The sequence below is a fragment of the Myotis davidii genome, unplaced genomic scaffold, assembly GCF_000327345.1.
Source record: "Myotis davidii unplaced genomic scaffold, ASM32734v1 scaffold1167, whole genome shotgun sequence".
Taxonomy (NCBI): domain Eukaryota; kingdom Metazoa; phylum Chordata; class Mammalia; order Chiroptera; family Vespertilionidae; genus Myotis; species Myotis davidii.
In genome coordinates this window covers 35,209-50,767 of record NW_006297659.1, presented here as the reverse complement: position 1 = coordinate 50,767, position 15,559 = coordinate 35,209, and the positions used below count along the sequence as shown (strand labels likewise).

Genomic DNA, 15,559 nt, shown 5'->3' with positions numbered 1-15,559 from the left:
AGTTTTCTCTTTTGCACAGGAGATTCGTACAGAAATTAGACTTAACCCAATATATCTGAAGTATTACCATCTCAACATGAAATCAACATAAAAATTATTGGTGAGAAATCTTATACATACTTGTACTAAATTTTCAAAATCTGATATGTTCTTACAGTTATAGTACATCTCAATATGAGCTAGACTCATCTCAAGACCTATATGGATGCTGTATTGAACAGCACAGGTCCAGAACATATGTGAGTTAATGCGAGATTTAAACATTTTGAAGCTGAAAGAATTTGACTGAAGAATAAGTTCAAGGAGCCCCTTGAAGGCACTCTAACAATAGCAAAATAGAGCTATGCCTTCCATTATCATGATGTCTAACATTTGTACTCCCCTCAGTATATGCTCGACTGGATACTTACACTTCACATGAATTATTTCATTTAATCCTCACAACCATCTTACAAGTAAGACCCCTCCCTTTCAGATGAAAAAACTGAGGCACAAAAGTCAAGTCACTTGCTATTGTGACTTCTGAGCACATTTTCTCAGGAAAACAGCTCAATAATTTGTCCACTGTACCTCCCCAATCTCATGTTAATAGTTCACCTATGCTCATCCAGTGGGGAGAGGGCACAGAGGCCCTGGTCTGTGTCTTTGAGATTAAACCTTAGGTCTTCAAGTGGCCACTCTGATCACCAATTTAGTTCAGTAAAATGTTAGGTCACACCTTGTTAACTTTTATAACAAGCTCCCTTCCGCCCCCAAGGACAGATACCCAGACCAAGTGGCACCTTATACAGAAAGATGAAAAGGCCTGACATGCACAGGAGCTCACCAGGTCTAAAGTTTCAAGAAAGAACTAAAGAGTTGTTAGATTGGGGGACAAGGAACAAGGCACAGTGTAAAAAGACAACACATAAACATTTGTCTCCACTTCCTCTTTCCTCTTCCTCTTTCATTTCTTAGTCTCTGTTAATCCTTTGCTTTTTTGCTGCTGTTTCTTCTTCCTTACATAATTATAGCACAAGATCAAAAACAGCAACTTGAAATGGGTACAATGTGTGATTAAATTATGCTATTTTATTACATGTCTACGTCTATAACCACCACTGCAATGGAGAAACAGCATTATTCCATTACCACCAAGGTCTCCTTTGTGATACTCCTTTCAGTCACATTCCTAAACCCTGGCCACCAGTAATCTGTTATCTATCCATCTCTATCAATTTGTCATTTCAAAAATGTTATATAAAAATAATATAGTATGTGACCCATTGGGATTGGCTTTCCCCCCTCAGTATAGTGCACTTCATAATCATCTAATTGTTATGTGCATCAACACTTTGTTTCTTTTTATTGCTGCCCTAGAGGCCTGGTGCACAAAATTGTGCATGGGTGGCATCCCTCGTGGCCTGTGGAGATCGGGCCCTAGCTTGCGCCCCCAGCCTCATAGCCCCAGCTCGAGCCCCCAGCCTCGCAGCTCCGCAGCCCTGCCTGGCACCCCACCTTAGCCTGGCGCCACCCATTCACCCCGGCCCCCCTCTCCCCCTGTCGCTGCTGGTTGCCATCTGTGGGGCGACCAGTGGGGCGATTGGGGTGCCTGCTCATACCACCCTTGGCCTAGCGCCACCTGCTCACTGGCGCCGCCCCCCTCCGCCCCCCCACTGCCACTGCTGGTCACCATCTGCAGGACGATTGATTGGGGACGGGCCCCCCGCTCAGCTCCCTCAGTGCCTGAGAGCCAGGTGGCACTGGTGCGATTGATCAGGGCCCCCGTCTGGTGCCCGCCTGCTCATTTGCTACACCATCCCGCCGTGGTCCTGCTCTTGTCAGGGCCCATTGGGGCCAGCAGTGCCTCCACTACCGCCTGCTGCCAGCACAGCATGGCCAACGCCTACCATGTTCTGCGCCACCCCCTGGTGATCAGTGCACATCATAGCAAGTGGTCGAACTCCCACCCAAGGGGACAATTTGCATATTAGGCCTTTATTATATAGGATAGTATTCTGTGGTATGAAGGTGTCAGTTTGTTTAGGCACATGATTATTTGGGCTATTACACATAAAGCTGCTGTCCACAATTATGTACAGATTTTTGTGTGGACATACTTTTTTATTTCCTGGGGATAAATGCCAGGGAATGCAATTGCTGGCCACATGGTAGGTGTATTTTGTTTAATTTTCTCTGAAACTGACTATTTTCCAGAGTGGCTGTACCATTTCACATTCCCACCATCAGTGTGTGAGTAATCCAGTTACAACAGCATCATCACCAGCCTTTCACTCTGACCTTATCTTAACTTGATCAGATCTCTAAAGACCGGGGTCACATCAATAGCTACTGGAAGTTGAGACTTCAGCATATCTTTTTGACGGACACAATTCAACCCACAACCTGTCTTTATTTCTTTGGGTAATGATATGTCTGACTTCCAGCTTTGCTTTATGATTGGGGCTTGCTTTGTTCTCATAGCCTGGTCAGAAAGTGCCCTCAATTCTTGAGTCTTTCTGAACTCTACTCAGACCTCCAAAGTTTCAAAGATTTGATAATAATGAATATTCTCAGGAAGTAAAATGTCAATGTTGTTTCCCTAGTCAGTTCTTTCATGACTGCCCTTTTCAATGCTCCAGTACTGACAAGAGAGAGAAAAAAAAGTAGAAAAAACTATAAATTTGCTGAGGGAAAGGACACAGTATCAGTTGTTTTTGTACCACCTTTAGTGTATAGGCTGAGAAAGGTGCTCAGTAAATGTTTTTTGGATGGATGAGTAGATGAGAGGGGAAGAGTGGGGTTCCCAAGTGGAAGAGAGGGAAGAGAGTCAAAATTAGTTTTATATAAGCTCCCCCTTCCCCTGCTACTTCCCAGATACATAACATAGCCTTTCATACATGAGATCCCAATGTGTGGACCAGGTTAACTCTACCCTTTGCCCCCTCCTGAAGGTCTGTTCCATTCCTTCCCATATATGCATGCTCCTAGTTTGCCAGGTGGCAGAGAGACTCCAGGAAGTTGGATGTTTGACCCTGTTTTTTGTGCAGCAACTTAAACACTGGAAGGCAGAATTGTATAGGTCTCAAGGGAGCAGAGTTATGTAGGTAGGGATTTGATCCTGGGCCCACCATTTACCAGCTGTGTGGTCTTGACTTTAGCCTCCCTTGTCTGTAAATTGGATATAAGATGTTTCTTGATATAAATTTATTTGGAAGTCTAATATATGTATGTATATATATATGAAAATGGGCTCCTGGGTTCGTGGAAGAGTGTTTTGTAGAGAACAGTTGGGAGGCATAGAACCGAGAACAATGAGTTTTACAAATGATGATGTATTTTTTAGGAAGCTAATATTTAGTTCCTTAGACGATAAACTGAGTAATTGGGAAAACAATGTATACCACTCATCAAATTAGAAAAGCGAGAGAAATCACAGGTGCAAAGAATTACTTTATTATTCCTTCCCCCTCCTAAAGAGGGGGCAGGGGTGAGGTGGGAAGCGGGGCTAGTACCGCAATAGGGGGTCTCCTGTGGGAAGGGCCTGAGGAGAGCGTGAAGGACCCGCAGGCCCCTCTCTAACACTCTGTGGAACTGAAGCTCTTGACGAGGGCAGCAGGCAGGGCCTGGTGGGTGACCTCGCAGGCGTAGACAGCATGGCGTGCGTACTCGGAACCGGACAGCGTCAAGGTGCTGCTGAGGCTGTAGGTGCTGTCCTTGCCGTCCAGCTCGGGGGCACTGGTCTGGATGCCCTCGGTGTGGACAACACCGTCCACCGTCCACCTGACACTGACGACCTGGGGGTAGAAGCCGCCCAGCAAGCACACCACAGAGGCACTACCGGTCTTGAGCTGCTCCGAGGACGGTGGGAAGATGAAGACGGAGGGCTTAGCCACAGCCCCTGAGGAAGGAAGCACAGAGCATGGTGTTGAAGGAACAAGGACGCTCCCCACTTGGCTGCCTTGTTGTGGGTGACCCCGAGTCCGACGGGCAAGCGGGCGGACCCGCTGCAGTGATGAGGCCGGGAAGCATACCTCCCATGTCCTAGCTTCCCCAGCCCCTTAAGATATGGTTGTTTGAACCCTTTGTAGCCATTTTGAAACTTTTTTATGCTTTTCTGACCTCGCCTTTCTCTCCTTCAACTGTGCTCCCAGCCGCCTGCATAACTGACTGGAGCTTCAGGCCAAGAAACAAACGCCGCGTCACTTGGCTCCGCAGAAGTCAGACCCGAGGACGGTTTTGGACCTTTACACGGAGGTCATTTGCTCAGGCCCCTCCCAGCACCGCGCGGGGACATCAGGCTGCGCCTGCCCACCACCCTGCAGAGGGCCTCAGCTCCGTCTGTGCAGCGTGGGGTCAGCCCTTGGCCCTCTGTGCTCAGCCAGCAGCTTCCCGTCCTCACAAGAGCCTCGGAGGAGACCCGGGCCCTGGCCTGCGGCTGTCACCACATGGGTGTTCAGTGTTGAGCCCGGCTAGAAAGGTCAACGGTCACTTTGGCCACCTGCCTAGGCCCTAGGAGGGCTGTGAGCAGCTGCCAGGGGCTTCCTGGACCGCCCCCTCTGTGGGCATTCAAGCCCCCGGGTAGGGAGCAAGAGTTCACGTAGCAGAATGCTTTGCTGGGAGAACTCTGAGAAATGAACAGGTGTTTATAAAGCTAACCTTCATGTTAACCAAGCAGTTCAGTGCTAGATACTGAACTTCTTATGTTTTGATATTTTCTTCTCTCTTAAACTTCATTGCTAATATTTAAGAGAATTTATAAAATAATCTTGGCAGCAAAATAATCTGAATTCTAGAAAGAAAGGAAGGGAATATTCTATGAAGATACTCCTATCTGGGTGAATCCTTGGTAGCTTTAACTTTTCATCTTGCATTAACATATTAAATAATTAACATATTTGATATGGAAAATATCTTATTGCAAGATATCTTATTAGTTTTAAATGGCATTTAAAACTTATTAAAAGAGTTTTTCAAAGGCCATAAAATAATTTACAATTCTTAAATAGTTTTAAATAATTTTGAGTTTTAAAATAGCCCTGAAATAGTCCTGTTACAGCCCCTCTCCACCCTACTGGGGATCGAGCCCACTACCCAGGCATGTGCCCTGACTGGGAATTGAACTGTGACCTCCTGATGCTCAACCATTAAGCCACACCAGCTAGGCAAGAATAGGTTCTTAAATATCACTATTGCAATCAGCTGAAATAAACAACTCAAGAAACTATAGGACTACTTTAGAGGGTATGAAATTAAAATACTCAGAGTAAAAATTTTCTGTCACAGAATGAAGGTATTGAAAAATATATTTATGTTATTTTTATTAATGACATTTATATATTAAGTATTTTATACAACTGAAATATAATATTACCCAAGCTATTAATTTTTTGAAAAATAAAATGTCACAAATTTATCTTATTTTTAATCAGTTACTATATCTTAATGTTACTTAATGTGAACTCAATAAAAGTTAATTGAGCAAAACCTGAGAGTCCAGATAGCCTTAAGTTAAAATATTTTTAAGTTACATTTTTGCTGTTGGGAATTTTACCCTGTAAGTTATATATATTTCTTTTCTTGGAATTGAACTTTTTGACTCCAAATAATACATCAAAAGTATTATTTGATAATCAGATACTGAAATAATTAGCTTTTGGGGATAACCATCATTTCACATTTATGATAAGAGATCATTTCAAGTTTAATATAGAAATTAGATTTTAAAAAAGGAGATAGTTGTGAAGATATAGAATCTTGTAGACTTTCTGAATATTGAGTTTATTCCTCATTTCAGGCTAAAGATGACATTGCTACTGACTCTCAGCTTCATCTTGTACATGGCAGATACGTACTTCTCTAATTTCCTATGAATCACCAGCATGCCTTGTTGACTTTATTGTTATCTTATCAAATATTTGCCGGAGAGAATAGAAAAATAACTAAGAAATACATTTCTTTACTTCTTTGTGTCATACATAAAAACCAAAAATTGATAGAATATTTGGCAAAGTTCAATAAATATTAATTCACTTTTGCTCTTTAAAACTACAAGGCTTTTCTTTTCATCTACATTATTTTTTCCCCCATTTGAGTAATCTGATTAAATTAATCTTTTTATCTGCAAATCCGTTTTTGGAGCTGAGTTTAACTTGAAATACCCTTATTTACCCAGATCCACAAAACTCATACTCAAGCTTCTGAAAGTCAATACTGGCATTTAGACCCAAATTTCAGAAGACAGTGAACAAAAATTACCTACGTTTTATGTCCAGACATGTCCTTTGGCAAAATAGTTTTAAACTTTAGCAGTATTAGCTTACTTTCCCCTCCTTTTGCTGTTAACCTCATTACACTGACAGAGAGAGAATCTGGCAACTTAGATGCCACATCCATGAACTAGCGCTTTGCTTTTCCATGAGATGAACTGATTTTCAGAAGAATCCCATTTGTTTTAGAATTGATCTCAACTCATAGCTCAAACATAAAAATCTCCAAATTATACAATACTGTAAGAAGAAGGACCAACCAGCGAGGCACACATCTGTTTTACCTCCAGCGTGATCTCCGGGCTGAAAGTGAGCCAGAGAGGGCTCTCACATTCCCTCATCCAAACCTCCTTCTGAAAGGCTGGTTCAGAGAAATATCCGGCTATGTTTTTCCCATTCTCCTCACAAACCCAAAAACATGTCTGTTTGCTCAGCTTGAAAAGGTGGCTACTTTCTGCTGTTTACTTGTTCTTCACCAGGAATGGCTCGTTTAATTAAAATGTCACAAACTTGCACAAATAATACAACTTGCACCATATAATAACCTCACAAATAAGCAAAAACGTACTTACGTTTGATTTCCAGCGTGGTCCCTTGGCCGAAAGTGTACCACAGTGATTCTGCCTCACTCCCACCTTTACAAAAACCTGCCCCATAAAGGCAGAAAGCCTCTTTCCCCAACTAAGTTATTTTGACTTGGAAATCTTAAAATGTTGTCATCATCTAGTCTCTCCTGGAACAATTTTCTCTCCTATGTACCTAATCTGGGAACAAAATGATTTATCCTTGATATCTAATGAATGAAAGCACACACAAGAAACAAAAAAGCAAGTTAATTAGGCAGAGACAGAAAAATTAGTTGAAAAAAAAATACTTAGTTTGATCTCCAGCCTGGTACCCTGGCTGAAAGTCTAAAACAAAGAATCCCCTTAGCTTCCCTCCTACACAGACTCCTGTGCAGACTCCTGATGACTGAGTACATACATCTCTGTTCGGAATCTATGGTTTGCTCCATAGTGAGTTTCTGAAACTGTCACGAGGACAAATTCTCACCCTTCTTGTTTTTCGGATAAAACGTGCAATTCTCAGGTTTGTTTACAGACTTGATCTTGGTCTTTGCAGGATGTCAGAGTCTGGCTTCAGACTCAGCTTCACAGATGCAAGGACCACAGACACAGACAACTGAGAAGGAAATCTGGATTTTGCTCAAGTTCGATTTCCAGTTCTGTCCTTGGGCAGACGTCCAGCACAGTCACAGCTCTCCATTGTGCCCTGTTCAAATACCATCCTAACCCAAGGCTCACAGGGTCCTGGGTCAGCTGCTGACAAGTGACTCCCTTTCAAGCAGGTGAAGCTCTGACCAGGAATGTTTGTTTTCCTAGATGACATCTAAAATCCTAGGAGACCATATGTTTAAGTGTCTGGCCTGATGGTTCCTTTATTTTGCAGTGTACCACATCTGGACTACTGTTTTATCCATTCATTTTTTTTGGGGGGGGGGGAGGGAGCAGGGGGGAATTAGATTGAATGAAATTACAAAGAAAACAAACAAATTTTAAAAACACAATTCTTTATTCCTTCTCCTGGGGTTGGGAACTTTTGCAAATGATAGACCTTATTCAATGCAATTATGGAATTCTTTAGCTTCTCTCAACTAATAATAATTAAAGAATGTCTTCATATTTCAACCTCTCATTGGCCACAATGTTGTTTCAAAAAGGTAGACTAATGTACATTAAACCAAGGCCTACATCTTACTTTGAAACGTATGTTGGAATGAAGCTATATATGATGTGGAAAAAAAAAAAACCAACAATAACACAAAGATCAATAGAGTACAAAAGTAGACTTTACTTGCTTGATCACCTATTGTCATAGGACAAGTAGAAAGCTCAGAGGGGTACCCACCACATCACATTGAGCTAAACCATTTGCATGCTGTCTTTGAAGCTGCCAGGGAACCATGGAACAACTTAGTGTTTCCATGGTAACCCCATCAAAGATGCTGAAGACATCATTTTGAGTCTATCTTTACTTGTTGCTATCTTTTTTCTCTCTTAACCTACCATCCCCACATCAGCATACATTGCTTCCACCATCCTCAACTCCTTACAGTTCTTCTATGGCCTCCAGCTTTTACAAAACACTCCCTCTGCTTGGAAACACCTTTGTACACCTGGGTTAGCTTATGAACAACTAATTTTTTTTCTAAGACTCAACTCAAGAGATACCTTTTCTCTTACTCATGGCAGGTGACCTAAATTTGCAAAGTGCAGATGCAGGTCATTGGGCCTGGAAGACCTAATTGCTCTTACTTGCTATCAGATGCTTCCTATCCTACTGGATTGTAAGCTGTTTGATGTTTTATTTGTCTTGTGTTTGGAAGGCCCAGTCCAGAATCTTCACTTGAACAAATATTTGAAGACTTAATGAAAACAACAATAACATACAAAAAATAACTGAAAATCAATAATAGATTAGAGCTGATGAATTATAAAAGACCAAAGAATGATACTGACCACTGCAAGAGTAAGTTTTACAAGAAAAATTATAACTGTACTTCTGAAGATTGGGGATAGGTTACCTTGATTTTCACTGGGCACTTTGCTGATTGCCTTCAAAAGCAAAATCAGGAGATGAGGAAAGAAATGAATCAAGTTGGAGGTAGAGAGAAGAGAGGAAGTGGCAAGTGGAAATTAACTGTGCAACAGAGTTGACTGGGACATAGTCACCATGGATCCTAGAGAGGATAGAGAGTGTGCTCTCTTCTTCAGAGATACACATAATACCAGTCACAATAGCTGGCATTTATCTAGCACTTACATTACACATGGATCGGCACATTTAATTATCCCCATAAATCTAGGTAATAGAAGTTAATATTATCCCCTATTTTGTAGATGAAGAAACTTGAATGCAGAGAGTATAAGTAATCTGCTCATTCCAGTGAGTGACAGAGCTGGGATTTGAAATTGGAGCTCATTTACTTAACTGACCCTGAGAATAAAATCCCCCAGTAGAAGCAGTCTGCATGGCAGGCAGAAAATGCTAGGGCAGGGGAAGGAACAAGAAACTCCTTAGACCCGTGGTCAGCAAACTGCAGCTCGCGAGCCACATGTGGCTCTTTGGCCTCTTGAGTGTGGCTCTTCCTAAGCCTTAGGAGTACCCTAAGTTAATAACAATGTACCTACCTATATAGTTTAAGTTTAAAAAATTTGGCTCTCAAAAGAAATTTCAATCATTGTACTGTTGATATTTGGCTCTGTTGACTAATGAGTTTGCCGACCACTGCCTTAGAGAATCTTGAGGTTAGAAATGAGTAGATGCATGTGCTCAAATGTATATAAATAAGATGCTCTCTCATATATATTCTCTCCCCTTACTTCACCCGATAAGCAGTTTAGAATTTATTCTAAGAATCTAACTTTTCTGGGGCCAAATGACAAGCAGCTTCACTGATGAGTCTGTTGGATAGCCCCCCCAGTTTTCTATTCCCATCACTCTTGTACATTAAATCCAAGAAACACTGCCTTTCCTCAGTACATCAACCCTGTCTTACCTGGCTCTGGAATATGTGTATCTGATAGTCCATTTTGAAGTCTGTGGTTCAGCATCTTTCCAGCTTATCAATCATGGTAGCAACCTAGGTAGGCAATTGTACTTTAGCTTGACTCCGTAGGCTCATGATGTTCTGGTATCTGTGCTTGAGATGAAGTGATATTCCACAAGGTGAGGAGGAAATTCTTAAACACACATCCAGTGGTGTTTGGAACCTGATCAATTGCTGGCCTTCTGGCTGGAGTGCCATAAACTGACATCTGTCCTCAGTCCCCGAGCCCATCAGCCAAGAGGGAGAGAGGAGGTTCCTTGAGAAATCACTGCTTTCTTCCTGCATTGGAGCTGTGTTGTCTCTGAGGAAAGACATCCTGAGAGGAGCAAAGTCCTTTGCCCAACCTTGTGCAAATGCATGTGCCTTACGCTTGATCCAAGGTGCCAGTCTCACTCAGGGAAGGGTTGTTTCCAAGAGGGTCTGAAGACTGCAGGCATTTTTGACTTCCAGGAGTGAAAGGGAGAAGGCAGGACTGTGTGCTGCTTATTACCCTGGAGAGACTCAGCCCCAGAGATTTACATATTGAGGGTTGTGGTTTCTGGCTGGTTTTACACAGTGATAAGCCACTTGAGCTTACCCTAGAGATCCCTGCCCACCCTGTCTATTTGGCATCCAGCCCTGTGTCCTCTGTCACCCTACCATCATGATGACTGCAGTGACTGGGCTAGCTCTGAGTGCATTTATGAAAAGCATGAATTCAGGCTTGGTTCTTCACACTTTTGCTCTTTCTATTGTCACAATCCTCAGGTCCACATGGACACTCTACTCTGCTCCCTGCTGGCTCAGGGCTCAACACTGAGCACCTTGCTCCCCCGCCCCCCTCCTCCCACCCTCCTTACTCATCTTGGGTAAGGGCCTGGGCTCTGGGCCTTTCCTGCCAACTGCTGATCCTTGCCTCATGCCTTTGATGTGTACATCTCGATCCCATCTAAGAAGGATTCTGATCTTTCTGCTTTCTATTCCCACTAGCTTTGCTGTTTAGCTTCCTGGATCACTTAAGTTGGTTACCACTTGACCTAATGTTTTGCTGCTGTTACCTCCTAACCTGCCTTCCCTGTCATTGTGACTTTATTTTTAAAATATTTTTTTTGTATCTTAAATATTTTTGTTTTTGTATTAAACAAGGATGTGTGTGATTGAATGGATATGTTTTACCCACTCTCTTAACCTGGATCCTTCTTTAATTGGCTTATTTGTGTTCTACATTGGGTTAAACTAGGCTGGTCTCTGGCATTCTCTGCATTCCCATCGCTCACACATTAAGGGGAAAGAAACAGCACAGGTTATCCATCCTTCTCCCGCCCCTCCAAAGTGTCCTCATAATCCTGGCTGAGACCTGGCGTTCCTCCCCTAAGAGGGGAGAAGAGGAAGAGGACAGGCCGACAGGAAACCAAACAAACAAAGTGAACCAGAAAACCAACAGATTGAAACAGGAATAATTTGGACTTTTAAGTTGACTATAATACCTCTGTCTACCACTCTCTCAAAATTCCCTTTGCAATGACAGATGAAACATAAAAATGAGAATAAATTTATTTCATTGATGGAGAATCACAAAGAGTCAATTAGCAGAATTGTTTTCCTTTGAGGAAAACCACAAAGATTTGAATTGATGGAGAAACTGGACTCTGAGTTATCAGGCTCTGGGACTGGGAGTGGGCTGGGCAGGCAGTGGCCAGTCAAGTCCCACAGGGGCCCCTCCCCTGAACATGGCATGCAACCTGCAGGCCATGTGAGTAGTGATGGAAGTAAAAATGGATCAGATTAACAGGCATTCAGCCCAAAAGCAATGACATGAAAATCTCCCAAGCCAATAGAAGGAAAAAAATATAGACAAATAAAACTAAACCTATCTAGGAATTTAGGAAAAAGAAATTAAAAATCAAGAAAGCATGATAAATAGAAATAAAAAATAAGATGGAGGGACCAAGTTCAAATAGCCACAGAGTGTAATGTATGTTAAATTATTAAAGCCTTGCAAAGACACATATTATTGAAGAAAAAATTATTCATGACACTTTTTAAAAGTGGTAAGGCAGAATTTATTCAGGACCTTCACCAAAGGTGTAAGGACCACTGAAACAGGGTTATGCAATAGGGGAAACAGGTTGGGCTAGACTTCAAATACAAGAGAAAATGGGGATTTATAGGCAAGGAGCAAGGTGGGGGTCAGTGGATGGATAAATAATAAGAAGAAACATCAGGGGTCAAGGGAAATTCTGGTAGGCTGACCTCACAGGATTCTTGCTGAAGGCAGGCCAGAGTGATCAGCCATCCCCTGGGCATGGTGGAGCATAGCAAACCCAATTAGGTATCCAGGATGACCAAGGATGGGGAATTCTGGTTAAACTTACTTAGCAAGATTCTTGCTAAAATTGTACAATGCAGAGATGAACACAGATGTTCAAAAGTCAGAGCCTAGTAAAGAGAAGGTTCAGAGGCAATTGAGTAGGGCTTGGTCAAGGAGAGAATCTTTGTACTTCTTAATCCCTTTTATCATTTCAACTGTCCCCTAACCCAATTCTATCTGGCAATCATCAGCTTGTTCTCTGTGTTCTATGTGTTTATTTCTGATTTATTTATTTATTTATTTATTTATTGCCTGGTGCACTGAGGGGGAGGGGTCCCTCATCCTGGCCTGTGCCCTCTCGCAGTCTGGAACTTCTCGAGGATGTCCACCTGCCAGCTTAAGCCTGATTCCCCTAGGAATCGGGCCTAAGCCGGCAGTCAGACATTCCTCTCACAGTCTGGGGCTCTTGTAGTCTGGGACCCCTCGCTCCATACTGCCCGCCTGCAGCGGAGGCGGGAGAGGCTCCCTCCACCGCCACTGCACTCGCTAGCCATGAGCCTGGCTTCTGGCTGAGCGGCGCAACCCACGTGGGAGCTACTGCATTGATCATCTGCTCCCTGGTGGTGAGTGCATGTCATAACAACCGGTGGTCCAGCCAGTTGTTCTGCTGTTCGGTCAATTTGCATATTAGGGTTTTATTATATAGGAGTCCACAAAAAAAATGAAATCATATTGTCTTTGTCTTTCTCTGTCTGACTTATTTCACCTAGAATAATACACTGTAGATACATCCATGTTGTCACAGATGGCAAGATTTCATTCTTTTTTATGGTTGAGTAATATTTCATTATATATATGTACCATATTGTAAATAATGCTATAATGAACACAAGGGTGCATATATCTTTTTGAATTAGTGTTTTGAATTTGCTAGGGTATATGGTTGTTTTATTTTTAACTTTTGAGGTACTTCCACATTGTTTTCTATAGTGGCTGCACCAGTTTACAACCCCTTTTCTCCACATTCTCACCAACACTTGTTGTTTCTTGATTTATTGAAGGTAGCCATTCTAACAGGTGTGAGCTGGTATCTCATTGTGGTTTTAATTTGTATTTCCCTGATGTTTCATATGTCTGTTGACCATCTGAATGTCCTTTAAAAGAAATAGCTACTCAGGTCCTGAGCCTATTTTTTTAAAAATTAGATTGTTTGTGGGTTTTTTGTTTTGTTTTTTGACATTAAGTTGTTTGAGTTCTATGTATATTTTGAATACCAGCTATTATTTGATATATTATTGGCAAATGTCTTCTTCTATTTAATAGGATATTTTTTCATTTAGTTGATGGTTTCTTTTACTGTACAAAAACTTTTTAGCTATTGTAGTCCCATTTATTTATTTTTCTTTTCTTTTCCTTGCCTGATGAGACATATCCCAAGAAAATATCACTAAGAGCAATGCTGAAGAGTTTACTGCCTGTATTTGATTCCACAAGTTTTATGGTGTAGGGTCCTACATTTAAGTCTTTATTCCATTTTGAGTTTATTCTTGTATATGGTGTAAGAAAATGATCCAGTTTCATTCTTTTACATGTGTCTGTCCAGGTTTCCCAACATCATTTATTAAAGAAACTGTCTTTATTCCATTGTATCTTCTTGCCTCCTTTGTCACAGATTAATTTTCCATATAGGTGTGGTTTTATTTCTGGGCACTCTGTTCTGTTCCATTGTTCTATGTTTCTTTTTTTTTTTGGTGCCAGTACCATGCTGTTTTGATTACTATGAGCTTGTAGTATAGTTTGATATAAGGTAGCATGACACTTCTAAATTTGTTCTTCTTTCTCAATATTCCTTTGGATATTTGAGGCCTTTGTGGCTCCATATAAATTTTGGAATTATTTGTTGTAGTTCTGTGAAAACACCATTGGTATTTTGATAGGGATTGGAGTGAATCTGTAGATTATTTGGGGTAGCATGGACATTCTCATGATGTTAATTTCTATCAATGAACATGATATACCCTTCCGTTTATTTGTATATTCTTCATTTTCTTTCTTCAATGTTTTATAGTTTTCTAAGTACAGGCATTTTATCCTCTTGTTTAAATTTATTCCTAGGTATTTTATTCTTTTTTTATCCCATTACAAATGGGATTGCTTTCTCAACTTCTCTTTCTGATAGTTTGCTATCTATATCTACACTAATAAAAGAGAAACATGCAAATTGGTGTCACTCCACTATGCTCACCAGCCAATTGGATGAGTATGCAAATTAACCCAACAAAGATGGTGGTTAATTTGCATACATAGATGCCCAGTGGCCTGGGTCCCAGTAACATCATCAGCACCCAGGTCACTCTGAAGTAGGCCCCGTGTGGGCCCTGCGCAGAGTAGGAAGGGCCTGAGCCAGGGTGCTCCTGGGCAGGGCAGAGCCAGCCATTGGAGCTGCGGGGGGCCCCTGCCCAAGCCTAAAGCCTCAGCCAGAGGCATTAGGCCTGGGCGGGGAATGGAGCCAGCCATCGAGGGGAGATGGGAGTCAACGCTTCTGGCCAAGGCATCAGGCTGGGTGGGAGCTGAGCTGGTGATCTGAGGGGTCTGGAGGTCCCCTGCCCAGGCCTGATGCTTGGGCCAGAGGTGTCAGGCCTGGGCGAGGGGCCAATCTGGTGATCAGAGGGTGATGGGGATCATGCCTCTGGCCGAGGCGTCAGGCCTGGGCTGGGGGCTGAGTGGGGATCGGTGTGAACTACAGAGGAAACACCTTTTCTGACCGCTCATTGGCTAAGCTCCCTGTATGCCACTGGTAATATTCTTAGTAACTTTGGTAATAAGAATCCAAAAAGGTCATCTAGGGTTTTTCTACCACACTCCTGGTGAAAAAAATGAATTATGAAAGACACATCTTGAAAATGCCCAAGGAAAGTTGTCATTTTTCATGGCGAAGGGACTGGAGTCTGTGTGATGAAAAAACCTTGGTAGGTGCGGTGACTGGCAGTGGCTGCAGCAGCGGGGTGATGGGGCTGGTGCCTTCCCCTGATCAGCCCTGTCACCTCCCACAAAGGGAGGCCAGACTGCAGCTTAGGCCCGCTCCTCAAGGGGAGCAGGGAGCAGGCCTAAGCCATCAGAAGGACATCCCCTGATGGCTACCAGTATGTGAGAGGGGGCAGGCTAGGCTGAGGGATCACCTCAGCGCACGAATTTTGTGCACCGGGCCCTTAGTCCTATCTAATAAAAGAGAAACATGGTAATTGGCGTATGACCGCTACCCTTCCCATTGGCTAATCAGGGTGACATGCAAATTAACTGCCAGCCAAGATGGCGGATGGCAGCCAGGCAGCTTGAAACTAACATGAGGCTTGCTTGCTTCAGTGACAGAGGACTCCAACGTTCTTCGCCTGCCACTGCAGGCCTCTGAGT

At 42.6% G+C, this 15,559-nt stretch overlaps 1 gene segment (V, D, J or C); it reads right to left on the bottom strand.

Annotated features, from left to right (window-relative positions):
* Positions 1-3,426: 3,426 nt before the first annotated feature.
* The window catches only part of LOC102762767, a 28,479-nt gene continuing 16,346 nt past the window's right edge, over positions 3,427-15,559 (bottom strand). Inside the window, 2 exon segments of the V gene segment in view lie at positions 3,427-3,880; positions 6,821-6,868. Coding sequence covers positions 3,558-3,880; positions 6,821-6,868 — 371 coding nt within the window.